The 22,239-nt window shown below is 40.3% G+C and overlaps 1 protein-coding gene across 7 annotated transcripts in view; it reads right to left on the minus strand.

Moving 5' to 3' along the window:
- The window catches only part of LOC146567981 (uncharacterized), a 46,822-nt gene that overhangs the window by 23,489 nt on the left and 1,094 nt on the right, over nucleotides 1–22,239 (minus strand). For 4 of the 7 annotated variants that reach the window (XM_085283724.1, XM_085283723.1, XM_085283726.1 and 1 more), the window contains 25 exons: nucleotides 17,244–18,061; nucleotides 15,733–15,922; nucleotides 15,280–15,638; nucleotides 14,696–14,815; nucleotides 14,419–14,616; nucleotides 14,136–14,276; nucleotides 13,343–13,603; nucleotides 11,405–11,585; nucleotides 11,133–11,299; nucleotides 10,842–10,982; nucleotides 10,579–10,757; nucleotides 9,873–10,045; nucleotides 6,951–7,175; nucleotides 6,749–6,858; nucleotides 6,072–6,287; nucleotides 4,371–4,497; nucleotides 4,036–4,255; nucleotides 3,789–3,936; nucleotides 2,972–3,149; nucleotides 2,674–2,851; nucleotides 1,931–2,057; nucleotides 1,701–1,820; nucleotides 1,005–1,155; nucleotides 803–915; nucleotides 130–280 (listed from right to left, as the gene is read on the minus strand). In XM_085283724.1, coding sequence (XP_085139850.1) covers nucleotides 130–280; nucleotides 803–915; nucleotides 1,005–1,155; nucleotides 1,701–1,820; nucleotides 1,931–2,057; nucleotides 2,674–2,851; nucleotides 2,972–3,149; nucleotides 3,789–3,936; nucleotides 4,036–4,255; nucleotides 4,371–4,497; nucleotides 6,072–6,287; nucleotides 6,749–6,858; nucleotides 6,951–7,175; nucleotides 9,873–10,045; nucleotides 10,579–10,757; nucleotides 10,842–10,982; nucleotides 11,133–11,299; nucleotides 11,405–11,585; nucleotides 13,343–13,603; nucleotides 14,136–14,276; nucleotides 14,419–14,616; nucleotides 14,696–14,815; nucleotides 15,280–15,638; nucleotides 15,733–15,922; nucleotides 17,244–18,050 — 4,981 coding nt within the window. In that variant the 5' untranslated portion in view covers nucleotides 18,051–18,061. Of the gene's footprint in view, nucleotides 1–129; nucleotides 281–802; nucleotides 916–1,004; nucleotides 1,156–1,700; nucleotides 1,821–1,930; nucleotides 2,058–2,673; nucleotides 2,852–2,971; nucleotides 3,150–3,788; nucleotides 3,937–4,035; nucleotides 4,256–4,370; nucleotides 4,498–6,071; nucleotides 6,288–6,748; nucleotides 6,859–6,950; nucleotides 7,176–9,872; nucleotides 10,046–10,578; nucleotides 10,758–10,841; nucleotides 10,983–11,132; nucleotides 11,300–11,404; nucleotides 11,586–13,342; nucleotides 13,604–14,135; nucleotides 14,277–14,418; nucleotides 14,617–14,695; nucleotides 14,816–15,279; nucleotides 15,639–15,732; nucleotides 15,923–17,243; nucleotides 18,062–21,303; nucleotides 21,342–22,239 lie in introns of those variants that run through there. The other 3 variants (XM_085283727.1, XM_085283725.1, XM_085283728.1) reach the window with 3 other exon arrangements.

The following is a 22,239-nucleotide window of genomic DNA, read 5'->3' on the forward strand; positions in this document are numbered from 1 at the left end:
TTTGAGCTTTTTTCATTCAAGAAATATTCCCAAATTGAGTTAATCTGTATCACACTCTGCATTAGAAATTGTTGGTCTTGCTTTCATTTTTCACATCTAGTTTTAGTTTTTAGTTTAGTTTTATAATACCTGAACTGAGAGTAGGCAGGAAGGATTTGCCCTTGAGCAGCTGAATGATCTGCCCGGCAACAGGCTTGAAGAAGTCCAAAACCTCGTCAGACAGGGGGATAAACTGAAGGAACTGGCACAGGCCCTTCAGTCCCTTGAACTCTGGGTGATTCTGGAACAACGAGAAGATGGAATATGACATAAAAGAAAAAGCTCTCTTCAGACGGAGACACAACCAAGATCTAATATTAGCCTAATAATACTTTATGTTCTAGACTTTTTCTTTAGTTACCTCAGCTACAAAAAGAACCAAGCCTTTATTGGAAATAGACAGACCTGTAATTTCCTGCTACATACCAAATCTGCATATTATCAGATTTCATAAACTTCAGTGCTCAGAATTTATTTTACACAGTAATGTATCAAATATGCAGTTTTAACGCTCTCTTCTAATAGAATGATTTAATGTATCTGCTAATAATTTCTGGTTAGTATGACTGAGCAAATTTTCAAATTTTATCCTCCTGCCCAGATACGTCACAGTAAACAATCCTTAAATCATATTTTCTAAATCAACTTGCATATTAGTTTCTAATGATCTCATACTGCAACATAATGTGCATACACATTCCATGTATCATATAATATTGCACTTTCTTGGTTATTGTTCTCTATTTCTGCAGCTATGTCTTACAGTGAAGACATCCATGGCCTGGAGGAAGAGCTGTGCTATTTCAGACCGGAGCCACTGGTTCCAGGAGCTGTCTCTGTCAACATCTTCACGAGAAGAAGGGATGTCAAAATCACCTAAACAAGAAACAGACATCAGTTATTGACTGCACTTGTTCTTCACCCAACGGCGCCCGTGAATAAACTGCTCTCATCTCCACTCTCACCTTGGATGATAAAACGGAAGCCAAAACTGCGAAGGGGCAGGTAAGCAAACACGGGCTGCTTCTGAGGCTGGCACACAATGTTACTTCCTGTGGAGTCGCTGCCAAGCTGGAAAGCCAGAGCGAGCTCGGTCGACTCTACATCCTCTTTGATCTGAAGGAGGCACAAATCAATGTCACAACAGAGCCAACAACTTGCTAACAGGCTGACTTCTTGCACAAATGGGTTTGCAAAAAGTGAGGCCACTGGAAAAAAAGAGAAGAAAATCAAGAGCACAGCGTGTCTCAAATAGCCTCTGTCACTCAGCTTTGCTCATTCTCTTACATAACCTAACTGCAGGTAACAGGACGCTGCCTCTGGGAAATAAAAGAAGGAAAACAGCTGAAGGAGTAAGAGCAGGTATTACTGAACCCTTTCAGCCAGACAGATCATTAAAATCAGCTCGGTGGTGTTTGAAAATACTATCCAGTGAATAAGTTTTCATAAAGTCTGATGGAAACCCGAGAAAAGACATTTGAGGAGCAGAACGATCAACACTCATATTTACAGGAGTACATCAGAGAAATGCAAATCCACAGCAGATTTTATTTATGCCCCAGGAGGGATGGAATATAGGAACAGATGGTTAGCTGTTGTTCTGAAATCCAAATATGATATGTGCGCCTAAAAAGTTGTGGGAGTTAGCTTGTGTGCATCACCTTCTTGGGCTTCAGTGTGGTTTTGACCACTAGCCAGCGCTCGGTACCCTCCGAGTGTTCCACCTCGAGCACATTGTGATTGAGATCTTTACGAGTCATCGTCATGAAACGCTTCTCACTCTGCACATAGACACAATAAATACAGTAGCAACAAGGTCTTTTATTCCTAATCCATTTAGGTGGGTTTATGTGCAAAAACACACATGTGCAAGCGCTTGTTGTTGACTTACCTGATTGTAGATGGTGATGGAGCGTAGTCGATGCAGGAAGAGCAGCAGCGAAGGGTGCACGTCATGAAACAGGTTCCTGGTCTGATGGCTCTCAGTCCGGAGAGGAAGGCTGATCTTAGTGGTCCAGCTGAAAAGAGAAGAAGACAAAAAATTAGACCATGGGTCTAATGTGAGCAGCAGACTGCTAATAAAGTTAAACAGATGTTTTGGCTTCCCCATAACCAAACTAAATTACCTGTATTATAACAATAAACAAGGAATACAACTATTTATACTAGAGTGGGGACATAAACAAAGAGGGTCAGACTCTGACTCAGGGCAAATTATCGTGAGACCACGCTTGCAAAAAGCAGAGGAACGTTTAGCAGCTGACCTACAAACAATGTGCCAATTTATGCACACAGACACAGTCAGCGTTTCAGCGATCCACTGAGAGCCCCACAGATTACAGGGCAACAAATGAGCAGACCTGACCAAGAAGCTGACAATGCAGATGCCGTTTGTTACTTTGGATCTCACAAACATGAAGTATGTAGGGAGATGACGGTAAAGATGGGTTTTAGCTGCACTCTGTAGTGTAGTTTATCACAACTGTGTAATATTGAACTCCAAAGTTAAAATAAGAGGTTTGTTTTTAGAAACAGCTCCAAGAAAAGCACTGGTGTAAATACTGAAACTGGTAACAGATCAATTCAATTTAGCTGATCGACTCTCAGGGTACTGGGATCAATAAGTCATCTGACCTGTGCTGATTTATGTCCCTCAGCTGTGGATCCAGAGGCCTCGTATCTTCAGTCCAGTGGGGGAGGATGTATCCCATGGGGCCACAGTTCTTGTCAAAGTGCAAGTGGAAGCCATTGGAATGAATCTCAGGACAGTCTGTGACCTTAAACACTGACTTGAAGCCAATGCCCTTCTGTCCTGTACGAAGTAAAACAGGAGAACGTCATTTGTCTATGTGGTTTTAAGTTCTCCAACACTACACACAAAAAATTTAAATTCCTTTACACAGTTGTAACGGTGGAAGAACGAAAGAGTTACCAATGTATCCATATTTGTGTTTTCCCTTAGTGCTGCGGCCTACATCACAAATAGCCCGAATGTTCTTCTCCTGGAAGCCGGTTTCATTGTTGAGGACAGTGATACAGTCTCGCTCCACCATAAAAGCCAGCGCTGGAACAACACCAGGCTCTGCCGGGTAACTGTTGTCGTCGGCATTCTGAAAGAAAGGAATACAAAGAGTTCGGAGGATATTGGACAAAATTCAAATCAAAATACTAAAGCAAAGAAGTTTCCTTTCATAGAATTTTAGACCCACAATCAAACTGCTGTTTTTTGTTTTACAGATCTTTGAAAACTATTTTTATCCTTCCTGATTTCTTATTTTTTCTTATTTGTCACACCGGCCACGTTTCGGTTCATCAGACAATTTTTAAGATCCACCAAATTTACCCACTCTCAACAGTATTGCTTTAGTTTCCAAACATTAAGCTCATGTCAAAGCATCTCAATCGGATTTAACTCAGGACTTTAACTAGGCAACGCTAAAACCTTCATTTTGGCCTTTTTTAGCCAATCAGAGGTGGACTTGCAGGTGTGTTTCAGATGATTTCCATACTGTATTACCCAAGTGCCTCAAGACAACTGAGGCCTGCACTTCTTTAGAAGTTGTTCTGGGTTTTTATGATCTATAATCTTGATTTAAAAACTGCATATTGTATTAACTCGGGTTATCTTCGTATAATCTTAAAATACGTTTGATGATATGAAACCTGAAAGTGTGACAAATATAAAAAATCTAAGAAATCAGGATGGAGAAACTCCTGGAAGCTTCTGATAAACACGTTCAGATTTCTACCTGAATGAGCTCCAGGACAAAGTGTGTGTCCTTGCTGTAGAGTTCAGTGGAGAGGCGGTCTAAGCTGCGGCCCAGTCGCTCCTGGTGGACCTGCATCAGTTTCTGGCCTTCAGCTGTCAGTTTCACTCCGATGCCAAACTCACTTTTCCTGTCAGAGAAAGAGGAGACCAAAAAAGAGTGACAGAGCAGCCACAACCAAATCATGACACTTAAACGGACAGAGCAGTTATGGATAAAGGTGACAAACCTGATGTCTTCAATGACGGCTCTCTGGATTGTGTCCTCGGACTCACAGCTGTCACCCTCCTTTTCATCTCCGTCAGACATTTTGAGCTGTTCCTCGCCCTGGCCTCCTTCAGCGTCGCTGCTGACGTCTGATATCTCTCCGTTAGGCACCGAGGCCAACTCATACAGCTGCTCTTCATCCTCTTCCTCCTCCTCAGCCTCTATGTCTTGCTCATCGTTGACTTAAAGAACACATTTGGTAAAAGATGTCAAAAATGGAAGCAGATTATAATTTGTCACAGTATGAAAACAGTAATAAAGTTCAAAATCCTGCAGTGGAGAGCCACTTTCAATCACCTTGGTGTGGGCTGTGGTACAGCTGGGAGGATTCAAAGCTGTTGTCCATGATGTTATCCTCAAGAAAGTCATCTTCACTCATGTTGAGAGCTGACAGACTGCTGCACTCAGAATCTGTCAAATTAGACTGAAGACATAAGAAAGGTAAGAAGAATAAGTTAATAACAGAAATATGCTGCTGAGCAACAGTGTGCAACATTACAACTAGTAGACAACATTGTTGAGCATTTCTTCACATTTCTGTATTTTTACTGCTTTGTACTTTCCACACAATTCAAATAATTAATTAATAAATTTACTGTGCTGTCACTGACCAATCAATCTGATCAATGTGACTTAATGGCACCTCATTGGTTAGCGCTGTTTCCTCACAGCAAAATGGATCTGTGAGGAGCTCCACATTTTTATACTGCATGATTCAAAGTTCAAAATAAACCTTAGTAATTTAATAGTGGGCCTTTGTGTAGCCGTCCAGTTAATCCACTGTCTGAAACAAGCTGATTTCCCTTTAATTGTACATTTTCTAATTACCCTCTGCAGAATTTTAATAAAACCACCAGGAGGCTGCTCACGTGCAAACAGCCAGAGTTGCGTGCCTAAAATGACTTGCATCAGGAATATCACTGAAATCTACGAACAAGTATTTGGGCCGTGTTAAGAAAAAAAATTATTATCGACCTTTTTGAGAATAAGGTCGAAATTGTATTTCGAAAAAAAAAAATAAGTAGAAATGTGGAGATTACAGTTGTTGTCTCAATACAAACTGCCACAGCTGCCCTGGGAGTAAAATCAAACTTCAGAATCGTTTTCTCATCACACAACATATTGTGTGATGAGAATAAGGATGCAGAAAAACAGAAAAACACACGAATGTGGGAGAGTGGATTTGTACAAAATGAACAGCCTGGTAATGGACAGATGCAGTTATGATAGTTATGGATGTGCAACCAAGACGATGTATGTACAAGTTGGCTGATCAGTTTGTTTAACAGTGCATTTTGTAGAGGGTTATATGTAGATGCAGTAATCTCCACATTTCAACCTTTTTCTCTAAATACATTTTAGTGTTTAATCTGGAATTTCAAATTCATTTTGAAAATGATTAACTAATTTTTTTTTCTTGACGTGACTCTGTCCTAGAAATCATACAAGAGTCAAGAGTGGAGAAAAAATGTCTAGAAATCCAGGTTTTTGGCTCACGGGACCTATTTTATATACATTCTATTCAAACGTTAGCTATCCAGCAGTTTACATCTGCCCTTTAAGAAGTCTCTGATGCAGAAGAAAATATAGATATCTCCTATATCTAGTGATAATAAGTCTCAATTCTGAACCTCAAGAGTTCCTTTTGCGCAATAAAAATGTTTAAACATTGCTGCTTTGTCGTGGCAGCAGGTCTTTGGCATTATACCCTTAAAAAAAGCAGACTTTCCACTAGAACCAGTTCTTATATGTTGCTTTTTTCCCCTTTTTTGTGTTTTTCTCTTACTATTACTGCTTACTTTACAACTCAGCTATCATATACCGCATGCCATTTTTTATGTTATTTGAGCAGCAGTGAGATTCCAGTATACTCTAAATACATAGTCCATAACTTTGTGGATTGATGTTGTGCTGATGTATGTCACTGACAAAAAGGACTCTTCAATTCCAGTGTAATGTATAAGCTACATTTATAGATTCCCTCGCTTGTGTTCTGACCTTGGCTTGGTCCACAGGTGCTGAGTATGTGTTACAGCTCTGGCTTTGAGGTGGGTTCAGCTTTTTCTCGTAGTCTTTGATCCAGTCTGGGATGCCTAGAAGGATGCCCAAACGATGCAGACAGTTCATGTACCTCGGCTCCGACTGAGCCACGGTCATCAGGACCCGTTTAGATTTGGCCTGGCCCAGGACACGGGAGAAGGGCTCCAAAAACACCTGGAAGAACATAAATGCCAGAATTTTAAATGCACATGACCGTGATGTTTGATGTTGCAGACAACTTGAGAGAGCTTTAGCTCTGAGATGTCCAACAAGCCATCTAAGTCTGTGGTTGGCATGACAACTGAATAACAGCCTCCTCTTCAGCGATTTAGCTGAACAAACTAAATTCAGAGGCTAAAGCTGCCCACTCATGTGTTCCAGGACACACTGAAATGTTGTCACATGTTCCCTTTTTGTTGGTTGAAAGCTGTTTACTGGAATCATCAACACATAGTGCCAGCATCGATGTCCAATAACACTAAATATGATCAAGGGTTTATGTTGTGCCAAAGAGCACAAACTAATCAAAACATCAACTAGATTTCAGTTGGATATAAATATATAACATATCAGATGTTGAATTTCTAGCCTTCTGCAGAAGACATGAGATGCATTTTTCAGCATCCACTCCTGACCTGCAGCAGAAGAGCCTGACAGGTTCTGGTGGGGATTCGTGTGAAACACTCCAGGAGGAACTTGGCAACTTTGTCGTAACATGACACATCCTCCTCAGCCATGGACAAATCTAAACGACACAAATTCTGTTAGTCCAGTTGTGCTTTACTCTTTTCTATGGAGCAAAATGATTTTCCAGCATCTATCCTGTTAAATACCTACCTTCTTTAGCCACAGCTGCTGCCAGAGAGCTTTGCATGTGGTTGCTCAGGAGGGCTATGGGAGCATTAACTATTCCGTCAGCTACCACCATGGACACAAGGTGGCCAGCTGTTCCCACAGGATCGAGGGCCGTAGTGGCACTAGAGAAGTGCTTGTCTCCTGTGTCTGTGGTGACCCTAAACAGCACACCGGGGGTGACCTCTAATGCTGCTAGGCCTGTATTACCTGTGCAGTAAGTAAAACATGAAATCACCCATTAGTTGTTGATGCCTTTGTATTACTGCTAATTGCTCAAGAGGACACATCAAATTTAATTATCAAAGCCTGAATACCCAAATGATGCAGACAGCTTATGTGTCTCGGTATGGAAGAGGATTACGGCAACTAGGAAAAATACAAATGGGCACGTCTTCTTTTTCTTTTCCGCAATCAACTTCTGTTGTTTTTAATTCAAATTCTGAATTATTTTTTTCTCAGAATTCAGAATTCTGAAATATTTCTCTTCTGTGTTTTTCAACTTCTGTTGTTTTTATTCAGCTTCTGTTTTTTTTAAATTCAACTCATCCCATTTTCATTCAAATTCTGAAATGAAAACATCATGAAACATCTCTAAAATTAGAAATATCCTGTCTCAGAGTGACGCTGAAAAACTAGTTCATGCATTTATTACTTCCAGGCTGGACTACTGTAACTCATTATTATCAGGATGTCCAAAAAACTCACTGAAAAGTCTTCAGCTAATCCAAAATGCTGCAGCAAGAGTCCTGACAGGGACTAGAAAGAGAGAGCAGATTTCTCCTGTTTTGGCTTCCCTTCATTGGCTTCCTGTTAAATCCAGAATTGAATTCAAAATCCTGCTCCTCACATACAAGGTCTTAAATAATCAGGCCCCATCTTATCTTAATGACCTTGTAGTACCATATCACCCTATTAGAGCACTTCGCTCTCGCTCTGCAGGCCTACGGTACTTGTTGTTCCTAGAGTATTTAAAAGTAGAATGGGAGGGAGAGCCTTCAGTTTTCAGGCCCCTCTTCTGTGGAACCAGCTTCCAGTTTGGATTCAGGAGACAGACACTATCTCTACTTTTAAGATTAGGCTTAAAACTTTCCTTTTTGCTAAAGCATATAGTTAGGGCTGGACCAGGTGATCCTGAATCCTCCCTTAGTTATGCTGCAATAGACGTAGGCTGCCGGGGGATTCCCATGATGCATTGAGTTTTTCCTTTCCAGTCACCTTTCTCACTCACTATGTATTAACAGACCTCTCTGCATTGAATCATATCTGTTATTAACCTCTGTCTCTCTTCCACAGCATGTCTTTATCCTGTCTTCCTTCTCTCACCCCAACCGGTCGCAGCAGATGGCCCCGCCCCTCCCTGAGCCTGGTTCTGCCGGAGGTTTCTTCCTGTTAAAAGGGAGTTTTTCCTTCCCACTGTCGCCAAAGTGCTTGCTCATAGGGGGTCATATGATTGTTGGGTTTTTCTCTGTATCTATGAAGCGCCTTGAGGCGACTTTTGTTGTGATTTGGCGCTATATAAATAAAATTGAATTGAATTGAATTGAATTGAAAAGATGATGTAATCAAATTAGTACTCAGTTATCTAAAATTTGCTTTCGAGGTTGCTGGCTTTTTTAACTGTTCCAACACTAAACAATAAAAGAGACACTAGATTCTATATGTCTTAAGAAATGTGATTTAGTTAACTAAAAATAACTGCGAACCAAAACTAGAAAAGCATTTTTATTAACTAAAATAAAACAAAGTAGCAAAGTAACTAACAGTAATGGTTTTGCAAAGTCCTTGTTAATTTGGTAAATACTTTATCACAGCTCTTCTGATGAGGCTGTAACGGACGTGCTTATTGAGACTTTGGATGTCTGAATGAATGTGAGTCAATTGCTTTCATAATGTTCTCTTTTTTTTATTCTAATATCCATACTGATCTCTGGCATTTATTCTCCATATAATAACACTACAAATGTCTAATAAAAATTAACAACTGACTAAACTACAATTAAACATCTTCAAAAGCTAAAGTGGAAAAGCCAAACCAAAAGGTGAAAGGATAAATGTTTCTCTGTGCAATGTGAGACACAGTGGTGGTCATCCTGTCCTTTAATGTTAAAACTTAGAATATGTAAACTAAGGCCTTCAACAAATAAGGTTATATTTATCTTAGTAAGAGCTTGCAGGAGCTCAAAGTGCAGGACCCAACTGCAGCACAGCCGTAAAAGTGGGAGCAGCTGTGTGTGGCACTGCTGCAGTTTTCAGCTACACTTGTTGTTGCAGTCACAGCAGTGCTCACTCTGTGTCTTCCACATTTATTTTAAAGTATGTAACTTAATCTAATCATCTTTTTATTTTACAGTGTGTAGTCATGTTTATGTTGAAATGAGTGCACTGGTACGGTTAGTTACGTCTCACCTTGTATCGACTGCCCTCTTGTGGACTTAATGTGATAATCAAACATGATTTCTACACACGTTTGGCACTTTTTGACAGCAGAAACAAACATTTTTTATTTATATCTTTAAATCGAAACAAGGCTTTGTTTGTACATAATTAGCTGAACTGAATGGCAGAAGGTAAAAATAATGCACTCTATATTACCAAGGATTCATTCTGGATTCAGTCTACACATATACCGTATCACTGAACGACGTACCGTTTTATCAACTCATTTTACACCGATCACTGGTTTATGGGAAATGGGACACCTTGTATATGGTTAAGTTACATTTAAGCACTCAAAGTGCTTTCTACAACATGCCTGAGTTAGCTGACTCAGGAATACGGTATGCTGTAGCTCAGCAAGTATGACCTGCTATATCTCCTGAGCTACAGCCACTCCATACATCACATTTTGTTCAGTTTAAAAAGTCTAAAAATGGTCATGTTCAAAGCAATATGCCTCGTGCCTACCTGCATTTTTTTCAATGAATTCCTTGAGGGAGCCGTGAAGGGGTTTAAAGATCAGCTCCCACTGGCTCCACTCACTTAAATCCTCCAGCAGAGGGCAGGAGAGCAAGCTGGCCAGGGCCTGATCCTTGGACATTTCACCAAGCCGACCCACTGACTCAAATCCACCTTCAGCACTGTTCATGGATGTGAAAGACAGAAGAATAAAGGCAACTGACATGAAAACTGGACCTGTCAAATGATGGGGAGTTTATCTTTAAGTTATTCATCCTCCCATAAGGTTTTCTCATTTTAAAGGGGACCTAGCATGCTCACTTCCAGCTCTACATATTTATTGTTGGACTCTACATGTCCAGGCAGAGCGGCTTTGTTTGATTCAGAGTTCATAGCAATCCTTATTTATCTTAATACTAAGCCTTGGTACAGTGTGTCTGAATCAAGCCATTTCACCATGTCTCCATTTAAGGCTGCTGTCCCTTTTAGCTAACCTCTTCTAATTAGCTTCTCCTCACAAACAGAAGGTTTGAACAGCAGGTGGGTGGAGCCTCTCACTGACACACCGTGCCAGAAGTAAAAAAACAAACAAAGCCTGAGTTTTTGCCTCTACCACTCTTACAGATATACAATAAACATAAGGAAAAGCATAACATTACAAATCCTTCCCATATACTGAGGTGCATTTCTGTCTGTCTGGTGATAGGCTTCTAACCTTGATTTGCCTTGTTTAGCAAACAGGGCTGATTCATAGCAGACTGGGCTCAGTCCTCCTCCACCCAGTGCTTTTTGGCGTTGGACCAGGTCAGCCAGTCTGTGCAGAGGACCATGCCCCAAGTCACGACTGTCCCGGACCCCATAGTGAGACCTCAGTGCTGACTCAATGTAGGAGAGCTGAGGAAACACAGTTGCAGTGTAGTTTTAGAACATCTACTGTGAAAAAAGGTTGCTGTATCTGTGTCTGTTTTTATGACTCACTTCATCTGGATCAGTGGAGGCTACGTCGCCGCACTGTTTGATGAACTCAAAAACATCTTGTTTGGAGGGTCTGAAGCCACTGCCGGCTCGCTCCATGCTGCTGCCCAGAATCAAGGTGGACCCCACTGTGTCCTGCAGCAGCTGCACACAACCAGATGAGAGACACTGAATTTGGATGATTTGGTGCAACTTGTTATCTCCTTATTATGACCGCAAATTCTTTTGCTTTGTTAATTTGGTCCCATACCTGCGATTTGCAGAGTTAAAGTAAATCAAAAATGAGAGAACTACCTGAATGTTGTTCACCAAAAACTCCAGGAAGCTGCCTTTCTCTAAAGACAGGAAGTCTTTCACGTGGAAGTGTTCAGACAGTTTTTTCTCCAAGGAAGCAATGTGTGCCAAAGTGATAGCTGAGTTCTGAGCAGCCAGTTTGTCCCTTAGATACTGCTTCACTTTAGCTGAGAAATAGAGAGTAGAAATGTGCATTTGCCATTTAAAAATATAACAGATTCATGTTTAGGATAGGATAAGCTAATATATGTGTAACATCTTGCGTTAGAAACCTTCGCTTGGGAGAGATTTGGTGGATTTGTCCTCTGGTTTAGTTTTTTCCGTGGGTTTGGAGGTCTTGTCTTTGGGCACTAGGTCGTGTGGAACAGCCAGGGATCCCCCACAGATGGCCAGCTGAAACAGAGCTGTTTCCAGCCGATTACCTGACACCTGCAGCAGGAAGTTCTGGACGTGCTGGATCAGAAAACAAATAGAGCTTTGTGTCACAGGAGCGCAGAAATAAAACAGGCACACCTAGCTTCTCTGTTGCTTCTCTCTCTGCTCAGAGCAAACACAGACTTCAATCTCGTGTGTGCCATTACTGTGTGTGGATGCTGTTTATTATATCTAAGAACTGACTCTGAAAAAAACAAACAAACTAGAAAATCTTTTCCAAAAGTCTAGTTTTTCTGATAAATGTGGACGGTGTGAAATCTGAAACCTGCTTTGCTATTACCTGCCAATTTGGACTAACACATTTCCAGCACAGTCTTGTCTTTGTTTTTGTTTTTCACTTGTCTGTTCTGGGGCAGAATGTGAGGTCTCGCTTGGTTTACAGCAAATATAATAGAAACACAGGCATAGTTTGGGCACTGATGCTCAATGTAAGAATTGGTGTGTGTTTACTTTGAGTAACAATCCCACAACTCTGTGTTTTTTCCATTCGTTTTTTCATATACAAGAGGTGAAAACCACCTTTTCCATGGAGTATGTGTCACTGATAATTCCTGTAAAATGATCCACAGTAGGTTGGTTTCTCTGATGAAAACCGGCAAAAGCTGTTTTACATTTGTAAAACAGCGCATAATTACTATATATAGACAGCACTGCAGGCCAGTAGGCCAGTCTTTTACAGGCCTCATGTATTATCTTACTGGTCTGCAGAAAAAACAAAACATCTACTAGTATTTTAAGTACTTTAGATGCCATCTTAATTTATAATCAAACAGCATTACTAATTACTATACTTCTATCTTATATGAATAATCCAAATCTGTAAATTATATAGAAACTACATTCTTAAAATAACAAAATAATAGATCACTAATAGAAAGAGAGGGGAATAGGTGCTCTCAGCAGGCAGCAAAGTGCACCTTCATATGTCATGTTATGTTTTTGAGTTTATGGACTTTTGTTTTGTTGGTGTAACTTTTTTTGGGCATTTATTCAACGGTAGAGCAGTTAAGAAAGACAGAGAAATGGGGAAAAGACACACAGCAAAGGGCCCCGGGTCAGAAGCAGGGCACATCCCGGACAGGTCACCAGCCTGCTGCAGGTCTTCTTCATGTATTTAGTTTCTAGTTCCTGGTTGTACTTGGGTTTAGTTCTACTCTTAGTGATTGTTTTTTCTTCCTCGTGTGTCACTTCCCCTGTATTGTTCATTTGTGCATCTGTGTTTCCCTGTTCAGTTATCACTGCTCACTTCCTGTTTGATTTTGATAGATATTTGCTCCCTGTGCCTTGCTTTTAGTTTTATCTTCCAGTCTCTTGTATGTATGGACCGAGCTGGGATGTATCGTATAGACATACTAGAGACAGCTTTCATTTCTATTTGTTCTTAATACAAAACAGTGTTGGCCGCTTACTTTTCTTCATGTTTGAGCTTGTTGAACAGGAGTTTTTGTCATCACATAATATTATCCTGACTATATGAAGAAAACAAAGTGAGCATTCACCTCAGCCAGTTGGATTCACAGGTAACATATAAAAATAAACATATAAACCACATCTTACTAGTTATGTGCCGTCAGTCACATAACTCAAGTTACAGCCCTGCTATAACTCATTCACACCTAAATGCTTTAGTCTAGCTATTAAAGTTGTAACCAACTAACACACGCTCTCACTCAAACTTTGATGGATGCTTTAGCGTCATTCTGTGACCCTCTTACTGGCGAATGACCCAGTCCAGATTCAGTAACACAAGACATCTGTCAGTGTGTGACACCCACCTTGGCCATCCTGGGGCTGAACACCTCCCCTGCATTTGTAAAGACCGCCAGCACGACCTCGGCCGCTGTCATTGAGGCATACTTCTTCGAGAGATCCGAGCTGCCCGCAGAGGAGAAGGAAGCTGCTCCTTTCAGCGGCTCCAAGATGCTCTTTTTGAGTTTCCTCAGCCGTTCGTATATCTCCTCCTCCAGCTCTTTCTGAATCACCTCCCTGGCACACTCCAAGATGGTGTGCTCGTTACGGCCTACCTTCGAGATTGTCTAGAGTAGACAAATGTGTTTGTGTTTAATATGAGAATAATGGCAAAGTATAGCAGGTTAATCTTTACCCAAAAACACAAGTGAAGTCGTTTTTTTTGTTATAAGTTCACGAATGAGATTTCCACACATCTCACTGTTTGTCATAGTTAATACTTAACAACGCATGGACAGTGGGGTTCACAGAGAAGAAATCACAGCATTATTCATTAAATTTAGCAGTTACTTGAAACTACCTTCAGCAAAAGAAATAATCAGTGTGGTCCCAAGCGGACATAGGCTCTAGCTGAGACCACAGCCGGAAGCAGAATAAAACAATAATTCATGCTGGCACTTTAACTCGATCCCAAGCCTCCCTGTATGTTTGCCAAGAAGGTTCATCTGGGAGGATACCCAGGCTGTGCGGGGTGTGGCTGTGGATGCACATGCAGCTTGTGTAACCATAATATATCCCAGCAAATATGTCCCAAACCTCTGCTGATCATAACTCATCAGTAAACCGTCCTGGAATGTAGCAGAACATTGTGCTTCTTACCGATATGGGCAGGCCAAGACCAGTTATCCTGATGCCCAGCTCGTATGGAGAGTCACAGTTATAGTGGTCAGCCAGATGCTTCATAAACTCAGCCAGGTCCACTTTTACCTTCGTCTGCTTCCTCCTAAAAACACGAAGTTGCTAAACAAAAGAATGGAAACGACATATATTTATGACATATACTGTAACTGTAAAACATAATTTAACAACAACAACAACAAAATAAGCTCTTATAAACATTAAAGCTCAAGTGCAAAACAAAACTGAAGCCCTGTGAATGCACCTTTAAGATGTCTACAGTCTCGATCTGGTGGATATCGTCATCTTTCGTGTTGCTGTCAATCTTGAATATGCGGTGAATGAAGGGGAGCTTGCAAAGGGGGCCGAGGTTTAGCTCTTCGTAGCGCTTCTTGTCCTTGAGGCCAGCTAATGACTGGCCCAGCTCATACAGGGTACAGATGGATGTCACTGCTGAGGTGGTCTGGGAGAAAGAGGACAAAATAAAATTCAGTTTGGCAACCTGACCGTGAGAAAACAGGTGAAAACTAATGCGTGCCAACCTCTATGAACATGTTGATCTCTCTAATGAGGTACTGAAGATCTTTTAGAGCTTTAAGAGGCAGGTGCTCGACCCCTCTTGGGTCCAAAGAAGGCACCAGCCTGCATACCCGGGATATCACCTGGAAGCAGGAATGAAAGGCAGTGAGAGGACAACAACATAATCAAACGCAGCGAGTTAGTCCAAATGTAACAGAGTGAAACATGACTCATTGTGGAAAGCACAAGCCTAGCGCACCCGTAGTGATGGTGCCAAGCCCAGATAAATGGGAAGGGCCAAATCAAATATCCTCTTGGAAACTTGACAGCAGATGAGAAACAAAGATGCAGCTGAAAAACAACTGGTGATAAACTAAAGGAAAAACAAGACGGAAGAAAACTGCAAGCGAGAAAACTGGCGTAAATAAATATGTGTGTAGAAGCCCAAATATATTGATGGTAACCTGGGTTAGAAACAGTGAGGCAAGCAGTGTAGTCTGTGAGAATAATTTAATGTTGCATAACAGACTAAATGATTAGGAAAATGATCAAATAGCATATTATGCACAGCTACACAGTAGAAAAAATAAGTATAGTTCGTCCTCACCTTCTTTGTGGTGACCAGCTCTCCATCCCCAGCGATTTCTCGTATGACACTCTCCATCAGAGTGTTGATCGTATCCTGATCCATGTCCCTGTTTCTCCACCTCCCATTGAAGTCCTCCTGGTCTGCTTCCATGGCCTCCACAGCTCGCATATTTTCTCCAAGGAGCTCCCTGAGCTGTGCATGATAACCTTTATTAAAGACAGGACCGCTGCCTTCTCTCGGGCTGGCATCCCTCACTTTGGTCTTCTGCTCTTTGGTCAAACTCCGATCTGCCCCCAGCACTGGAAAATCAGAGGCAGACAGGAAGCTAAGCCCACTGGCCTGTTCCTGTTCTTTTTCAGGTTTAGGACTCTGTGTTGCTGTGGGAGGATAATACAAACTATTTAATTAATATGGACTATTGAGAATCTTTGCCTTTTATGCTTGAAATGGAATGTTTTGATGTTTGGCTACCTGCAGCGGTCTGCCACACCCCAGTCTTGGGATGAGTTGTTGGCTGAGACTGAGTGGGGAGCTTCTTGGCTTCCCAGTTGTCGTACAGTGACATGTACTGGGCAAGAGGAAACTTTTCACCAAACTTTTGAGAATAGCAGGTTTGAAGCTGTTCCATTGATGGAGCAGTTAGCTGGTACGTCCCCATCACCTGAAACACATCAATAAACTTTTACACACCAACTGGTTTCCATAGGCAAATACCTGCTATAACACAGTGTACTGCAGAAGCCAAAGTTCAGTTTTAAGAGTACATTGGTAGAAGATGAGTTCATTAAGATACAAGCTTGTAATGCATAAATGAAGAACTCTATTAAGAACTTCCACAAAGCTCTCTGTGTCTGGCAGTTTTTTGCATATTTCAACTGTTTTAATGTAAGACAATCTCACAATACATTGAAGTGAGCAAAGCACGCTTTATGTTTTCACATTCTTAGGTGAGAAAACTACTTACAGATGGCTTCAACCAAATTAAGTAGTGAGAGGGAAAACGAGCTGTCTCTAACTGCATCCTTCTATTTAGTTTACAAGCATGGGTGTGTTCCCACTATCAAATATAACTACATTAATGGGTTTATGGAACTGGATAATGTACTTAAAGCAGTAAAAATGCTGATTGCTGAAGTCCTCTATGTCTGTTTTCTGTCGACTGTTTTCTTCACTATATAAGTAATACTGAGTAATATTGAGTAATATTACGTGTAGTCAGAGGTATGAGGAATGGAAAATGTTGTCAAAATCCAAATGAAATCGAATGCTGCAAATACAAATGCAAAACTCTGCATGGTCAATCTGGGACAACCTTGTCAAAATTTATGTACTAAAAAAAATGTACCGTATACACAGGTAGTGTGAGACATGTTTACGCTAAGTGGACTTTTTAATTCATTTATCCTCCTGCAATGAAAACTCATTACTCTGTAAATTAAAATAACCCCACCAGGAATATTACCCCCCAACCTAAGCATGTCAGGGAACAATTTAGGCCTCTTTTTATATTTTCATCTTCGCGAGCTAACAGACACAGGACTGAGAACTATCTATAAGAGATGGTAGATGCTCAGCTGCTGACTGCATTCTAGTTTACTGTTTAGGCTAACCAGTAAACACATTTGAAAAAAAGCATTCTTTACTATCTTTACATTAAAAAAATTCAGTTTTTTATCTTGTGCTTTTGTTTTATTGTTCTTCATTGTGTCATTGTTCTATTATGTGTTTTATCCTATTATACAGTGTCCTTGGGGGTCTTGAAAGGTGCTTTATATATAAAATGTAGTTTATTATTATTATTATTATTAATAATAAATTATGATTCCTTTAATGTCTGTACCTTTTAACTTAAGAGGCAACTATTAGCCTCAAAAGTATTGCAGATTTTTAAGATGTCAAGATAGTCAGCATCAAACTGTAAAGATAAAAGATGCCTATATATATATAGATATATATATATAGTATCAGAGTGCACAGCTAACCTCTAAGATCCTCTGGTAGAGCTGCTCTTGGGACAATTCCTCAGCTGGCTGGGGTACAGTAAGAAGGGGAATAACAGGAACATAATGGGAGGAAGATATGGAAGCAGTGGAAATCAAAGGAGATCCAAGAAGGTTCATTCTTGCCTGAGTGGGAGGAACAATCTGAGGACTGGCATCGCGCTGTGGTAGAGTACGAAGGGCAGGGCTACTGCTCCTGATAAGCGAGTCAGGCGTACGTGGTGTTGTAGGTCTGCTGTTCTCTTTAGTCTTCGTGAACATCCCAGCCTGAGGCTGATTGTGAGGCCGGTGACTCTTATGGTACACCACATCCTCCACCACAACCAGATCTTCATTCAAAGAGTCTACCAGGCTGGAAACTGTTTTGAAGTCCATAGAGACTAAGGAGACGTCATGGCTGTATTTCTGTTGATAGGCTGCAGTCAACAACTTCAGAGGGATCCCATCCGGATGTCCTTTCATCATTTTCACAATTCTCTTCAAAGTCTTACATCTTTTTTTCACTTCGGGAGCTGTTGCTGATTCCCTACTTTGAGCTGCAGCTCCACATTTGGCCCCAGCTGTCGCCTGGTTTCCCCCACGATGGTCCCTGTGAAACACCAGTTCTTCTTCTAGAACCAGATCCCTCTCCATCGAGGATACCAGGCTGGTCATGGAGTCAAAGCCCAGTTTGGATAAGGTCAAGTTCTTGTGATATGTCTGGCTATAGACGATAGCCAGCTTTTTAAGCGGGATCCCATCAGGGTGCTCCCTGACAATGGACACTAGCTCCGTCCGAACTTTTTCCATCTTGAGTGACACTATCAGGGAGAAAAGAGACCAGCATTAATGGACAATATGATTATCTGCTAGAAATATAGCTTGCTGTATAGTAAGTAAATAAGTAAAACTTTATTTATATAGCACCTTTCTAGATAAAAGACCACAAAGTGCTTCACGCAAGGATAACAAAGTATAAAATAAAACAGACACCACTTAACAAAATGCAATTCTAAAAAAATGTGCTTTTAGTTGTTTTTTAAAGGAAGCTACTGAGTCCCGAGATCTTAAGCTCAGTGGGAGAGAGTTCCACAGTCTGGAAGCCACCGTGGCTAAAGCTCTGTCTCCCTTAGTTCTCAGCCTTGTATGATGAATGACAAGTAGGCCCTGATTACATGACCTAAGAGACCTGCTAGGGACATGGGGCTGTAGAAGTTCAATGATGTAGGCAGGAGCATGTCGATGAAGAGCTCTATAAGTCAGAACCAGAATCTTGAAATGGACTAAATTCAATGGGGAGCCAGTGCAGCTGTATTAGCAACAGTGTCACATGTGAATACTTAGATGTTTTGGTCAGAAGTCTTGCTGCAGCGTTTTGAACCATCTGTAGACGCTCCAAGGAGTTTTTGTTTAAACATGTAAACAGTGAATTACGGTAGTCCAGTCTTGATGAAATGAAAGCACCAATGACAATCTCCAGTTCAGTACGAGATACAATGGGGCTCAGTTTAGAAATGTTTCTTAAGTGAGAAAAGCAGGACCGAAGTTAGTGTTACTGTGTATACTGTGTTTGGCAGTGTACTTAATGTGTTAACCAGCTATTAACCAGTTTCGAAATGGTGACGCCACTGCTCTAAGTAATCGCTAATAAATTTATTTTTACAGCCAACTGTAAAAATGTCCAACTCACTGAGAGCATGTTCTTCATGTTGTGTGTTTATACGGTGTTTAAAATTACTTACACATCAAGGTTAGAATCTGTCTCTAACACATATGCCCTGAAAACTCCAGTGTAAATGTGGCTATGGTCAAATATAATTATATAATTAATTATTATATTATTTTGATGTATAGTTCAATGGCTTCTTATGTTCTCCAATACCATGTTTTAGATTGTATGATAAATGAATATGTAAATAAAGGCAGGTATTTGTTAACCCAGAGAATGACTCAACTTTACATGTTCACATTCCCAGCAGTCAGCTGTTTTATCATAAGGTTACAAAGCCATTGCCAAATACCTGCCTGGCATAACAAGACAGACAGCCAAAACTAACAGTTGCTGCAGATTGCCTGTTGCTGTTGAAGCTGGTGGCTGCCAGCTGATGCATGCATGAGGAAGGTGAGAAGGTAATTCATAGGTGAGGTGTCTTTTTACTAAGAAGGGTTTGCTTTACTTTCTTTCTTCTTTTTTTTTCTTTTTTTCTATCTCAGACTATTTTTTGGAGTATGACATATGAACATTCAGTATCTTGATTAGACATGCAAAAGTTATTGTATGACAAAAATTTACTGATTCTGAGGGTGTGACACTCACTAATTTTCCATAGAATGACTCGTGAAAAGTTCTGGCACAGCTTCAGCTATTTCGAAGTTGCATAGAAGATGAAGAACAACTGAAACACATCGTGTATGTGAACTTTACCATGTATATCCATCACCCACAACAGCACAACAAAAACATGGTCAGACATATGTGACAGATCAAAAGAGGAACCCAAAGAATTACTCCTATAAGTGTCACTCCATTTAAAGCCACAGCAACAACAAAGTTAAAGAAATCAATAGTCACAATAATAATAAAATAAAAATATTAAGACAGATTCACCACAAACTAGTGTCCACCAGTTCATCACAGAATCCGAGTACCAAGATGGTAGCAAGTAAAGCATGCATCTCATAGGCATTACAGCATTTAATTAAATACCTAAACAAGTCAGTATTGTTTTAGAGGCAAACTTAAACAAATTCTGATTTCTATCAGAATCAAAGTGGGAGATGTTTCACGTTTTAAATTATATTTAGGGGGGGGGGGGAGTGCTGAAATGTTGAACGTTTGTTGAGTGATGAAAGCAGCGCAGTATTCCTCAGTCCTCGGTGAACATCATCTTCACCAGGTCTGCTTTGAAACATTCCTCCTCCACCTTAGGTTTGCTTTACTTTCTAAGATGCGTAGTGTATTTACTCAACACTGTGAGCTACTGTTTTGTTGCTTTGAGCATTTCATTGCATGTATCGCATGTCTGAACTTAACCGTTAAATACAACAATAAATATTCAATAGTGTGTGATTTAAGCTACAGCCCAAATTTAGCAAAAATTTAGCTTAGTTTGGAAAAAGAAATGCCATAAATTCCTCCTGTGAAATTACGCTGCTGGTGTGAACGGCTGCATTAAGAAGAAGTGATTCCAAAAAAACATTTTTAATAGACCAAATATTCACACAAATTTTACATGTCTGGTGTCTAAAGGTCTTTATTATTTATGATCACGCATGATCTGAAATGAAATCTATCACTCCCATCTCTGTAAATATAGATAGATGCTTCCAATTAACAGCACACATACAGTTCCACAAGTCGTTGGACAATAAGACTGTTTATAATTTTGCCTCTGAACACAACCACGGTAGATTTGATTTTAATCAAGCACCATGGTGTGAATGCAGTGCAGACTTTCAATTTAATTCAAATGATTTAACAAAAGTTAAATTAACTGTTAAGGAATTACAGCCATTTTTATACATGCGCTCCCATTTCCAAGAGGCTGATCGTTAATGACTCTCACACCAGTATTAAAAACACTCCTTTATATTTAAAGTTAAGACGGTTGTTTGTCCAGTTACTTTTGAGCTACTGGCTTTTCTTCTTCAAGGACTTTGTGTCAATGTGTTTTACTTAAATTAAACTAGCGAAATGTGCAGGTTTTAATGCTCAAATGTCCAAGATTAAATTAACACTAAATCAAACTGTTGTGGCTACTAATCCTGTGCACTAGTCAATGTTTTATCACTGGTGGCAAACACTAAATGTGCAGCACTGTGAATAAAATGGCACTAGTTATATCAAAATAGCAATAAGTGAGAACATGTTAACCACAGAAGCAGATTATGTTTTATCCAAAAGAACCACAATGTGTTTGCTGATGACTACCCTTTGTGAGTTTACACTGTTATCATCTATGAAAACCAAAAGGCTCTATAAACATATAGACTATATAATAGTTATATGTGTGCATAAAATACAGCCAATAGTACAAAAGTGCTGGAATCAGAGCAATCTTACCTGTTCCTTCAAATGATAAGATCTGCACTCATCTCTCCTTGAACAAAGACATGAACCTGAAACATCCTGTTCAAGCTTAAATACTCTCCTCCTCCTCCCTTCCCTCCCACCCTGCTGTGTTTCGTTTCAAGCATGAAGAGAAATGAAACTGAAACCAACAGCCATGCTCATGTATGCATGTATGTCATGTCTCTGTCCTTAATTGCGATGTACCCACACTCACATTTCCAGAAATGGTCAAAGCATTAATGAAGACTGAGAATTTATAAGACAACACAGTGTAAAGTAAGCAAAACTCTTCTCTGATTGGACACTGGAAATTGGGGAGAAAACAAAGAGGGCATGAGGCCTTAGGTTTCACATTCCTGGCTTTTGCTTCAGCTGATTTGCATCAGCTGTTGGGTAATAAGCCATGTGACATGATTAGGCTCAAAACAATCCATTACACAAGGAAAGGAAACAGAAAGTAATCACAGCTCTGTGTAGTTCTGGATACAAATGTACATACTTGTGCTGTGCATGTAATAATTACATCATAACTAACCAGAATATTTGGCTCGCACTGAAAAACTTACAGCACAGTAAGTTTTGATCTTACTAAACTCTGTCTGTTACATTACTTCCTGTCAACCTGTGGTGATATAATAAGGCGTGGGGAAACAGAAACACACACAAGAAACTTCAGAGGCCTAAGATGTTCCTGCCAGTCACGTTTGGTTGCTCAACTCCTGTGACGTTCAAAACCCTCTTGAACTATAGAGGGGTAGCTCACAGTCCAAAAAAGTAATCAGTTATCTCAGCCACACCGTTTTCATCCAGTGTCTGAAACAAGTTCTTTTAGCTCTCTTTTCCTCACTTGAGATCCCTCACAAACCAACAACACAAACAGCAGGTGTGTCACTGAATATATACGGGCGATATTACCTTAATGACATC

This window comes from Mchenga conophoros, linkage group LG8 (assembly GCF_057382185.1).
Source record: "Mchenga conophoros isolate Kocher_MC1m ecotype Shallow Benthic linkage group LG8, M_conophoros_male_GT1.1, whole genome shotgun sequence".
Classification (NCBI taxonomy): Eukaryota; Metazoa; Chordata; class Actinopteri; order Cichliformes; family Cichlidae; genus Mchenga; species Mchenga conophoros.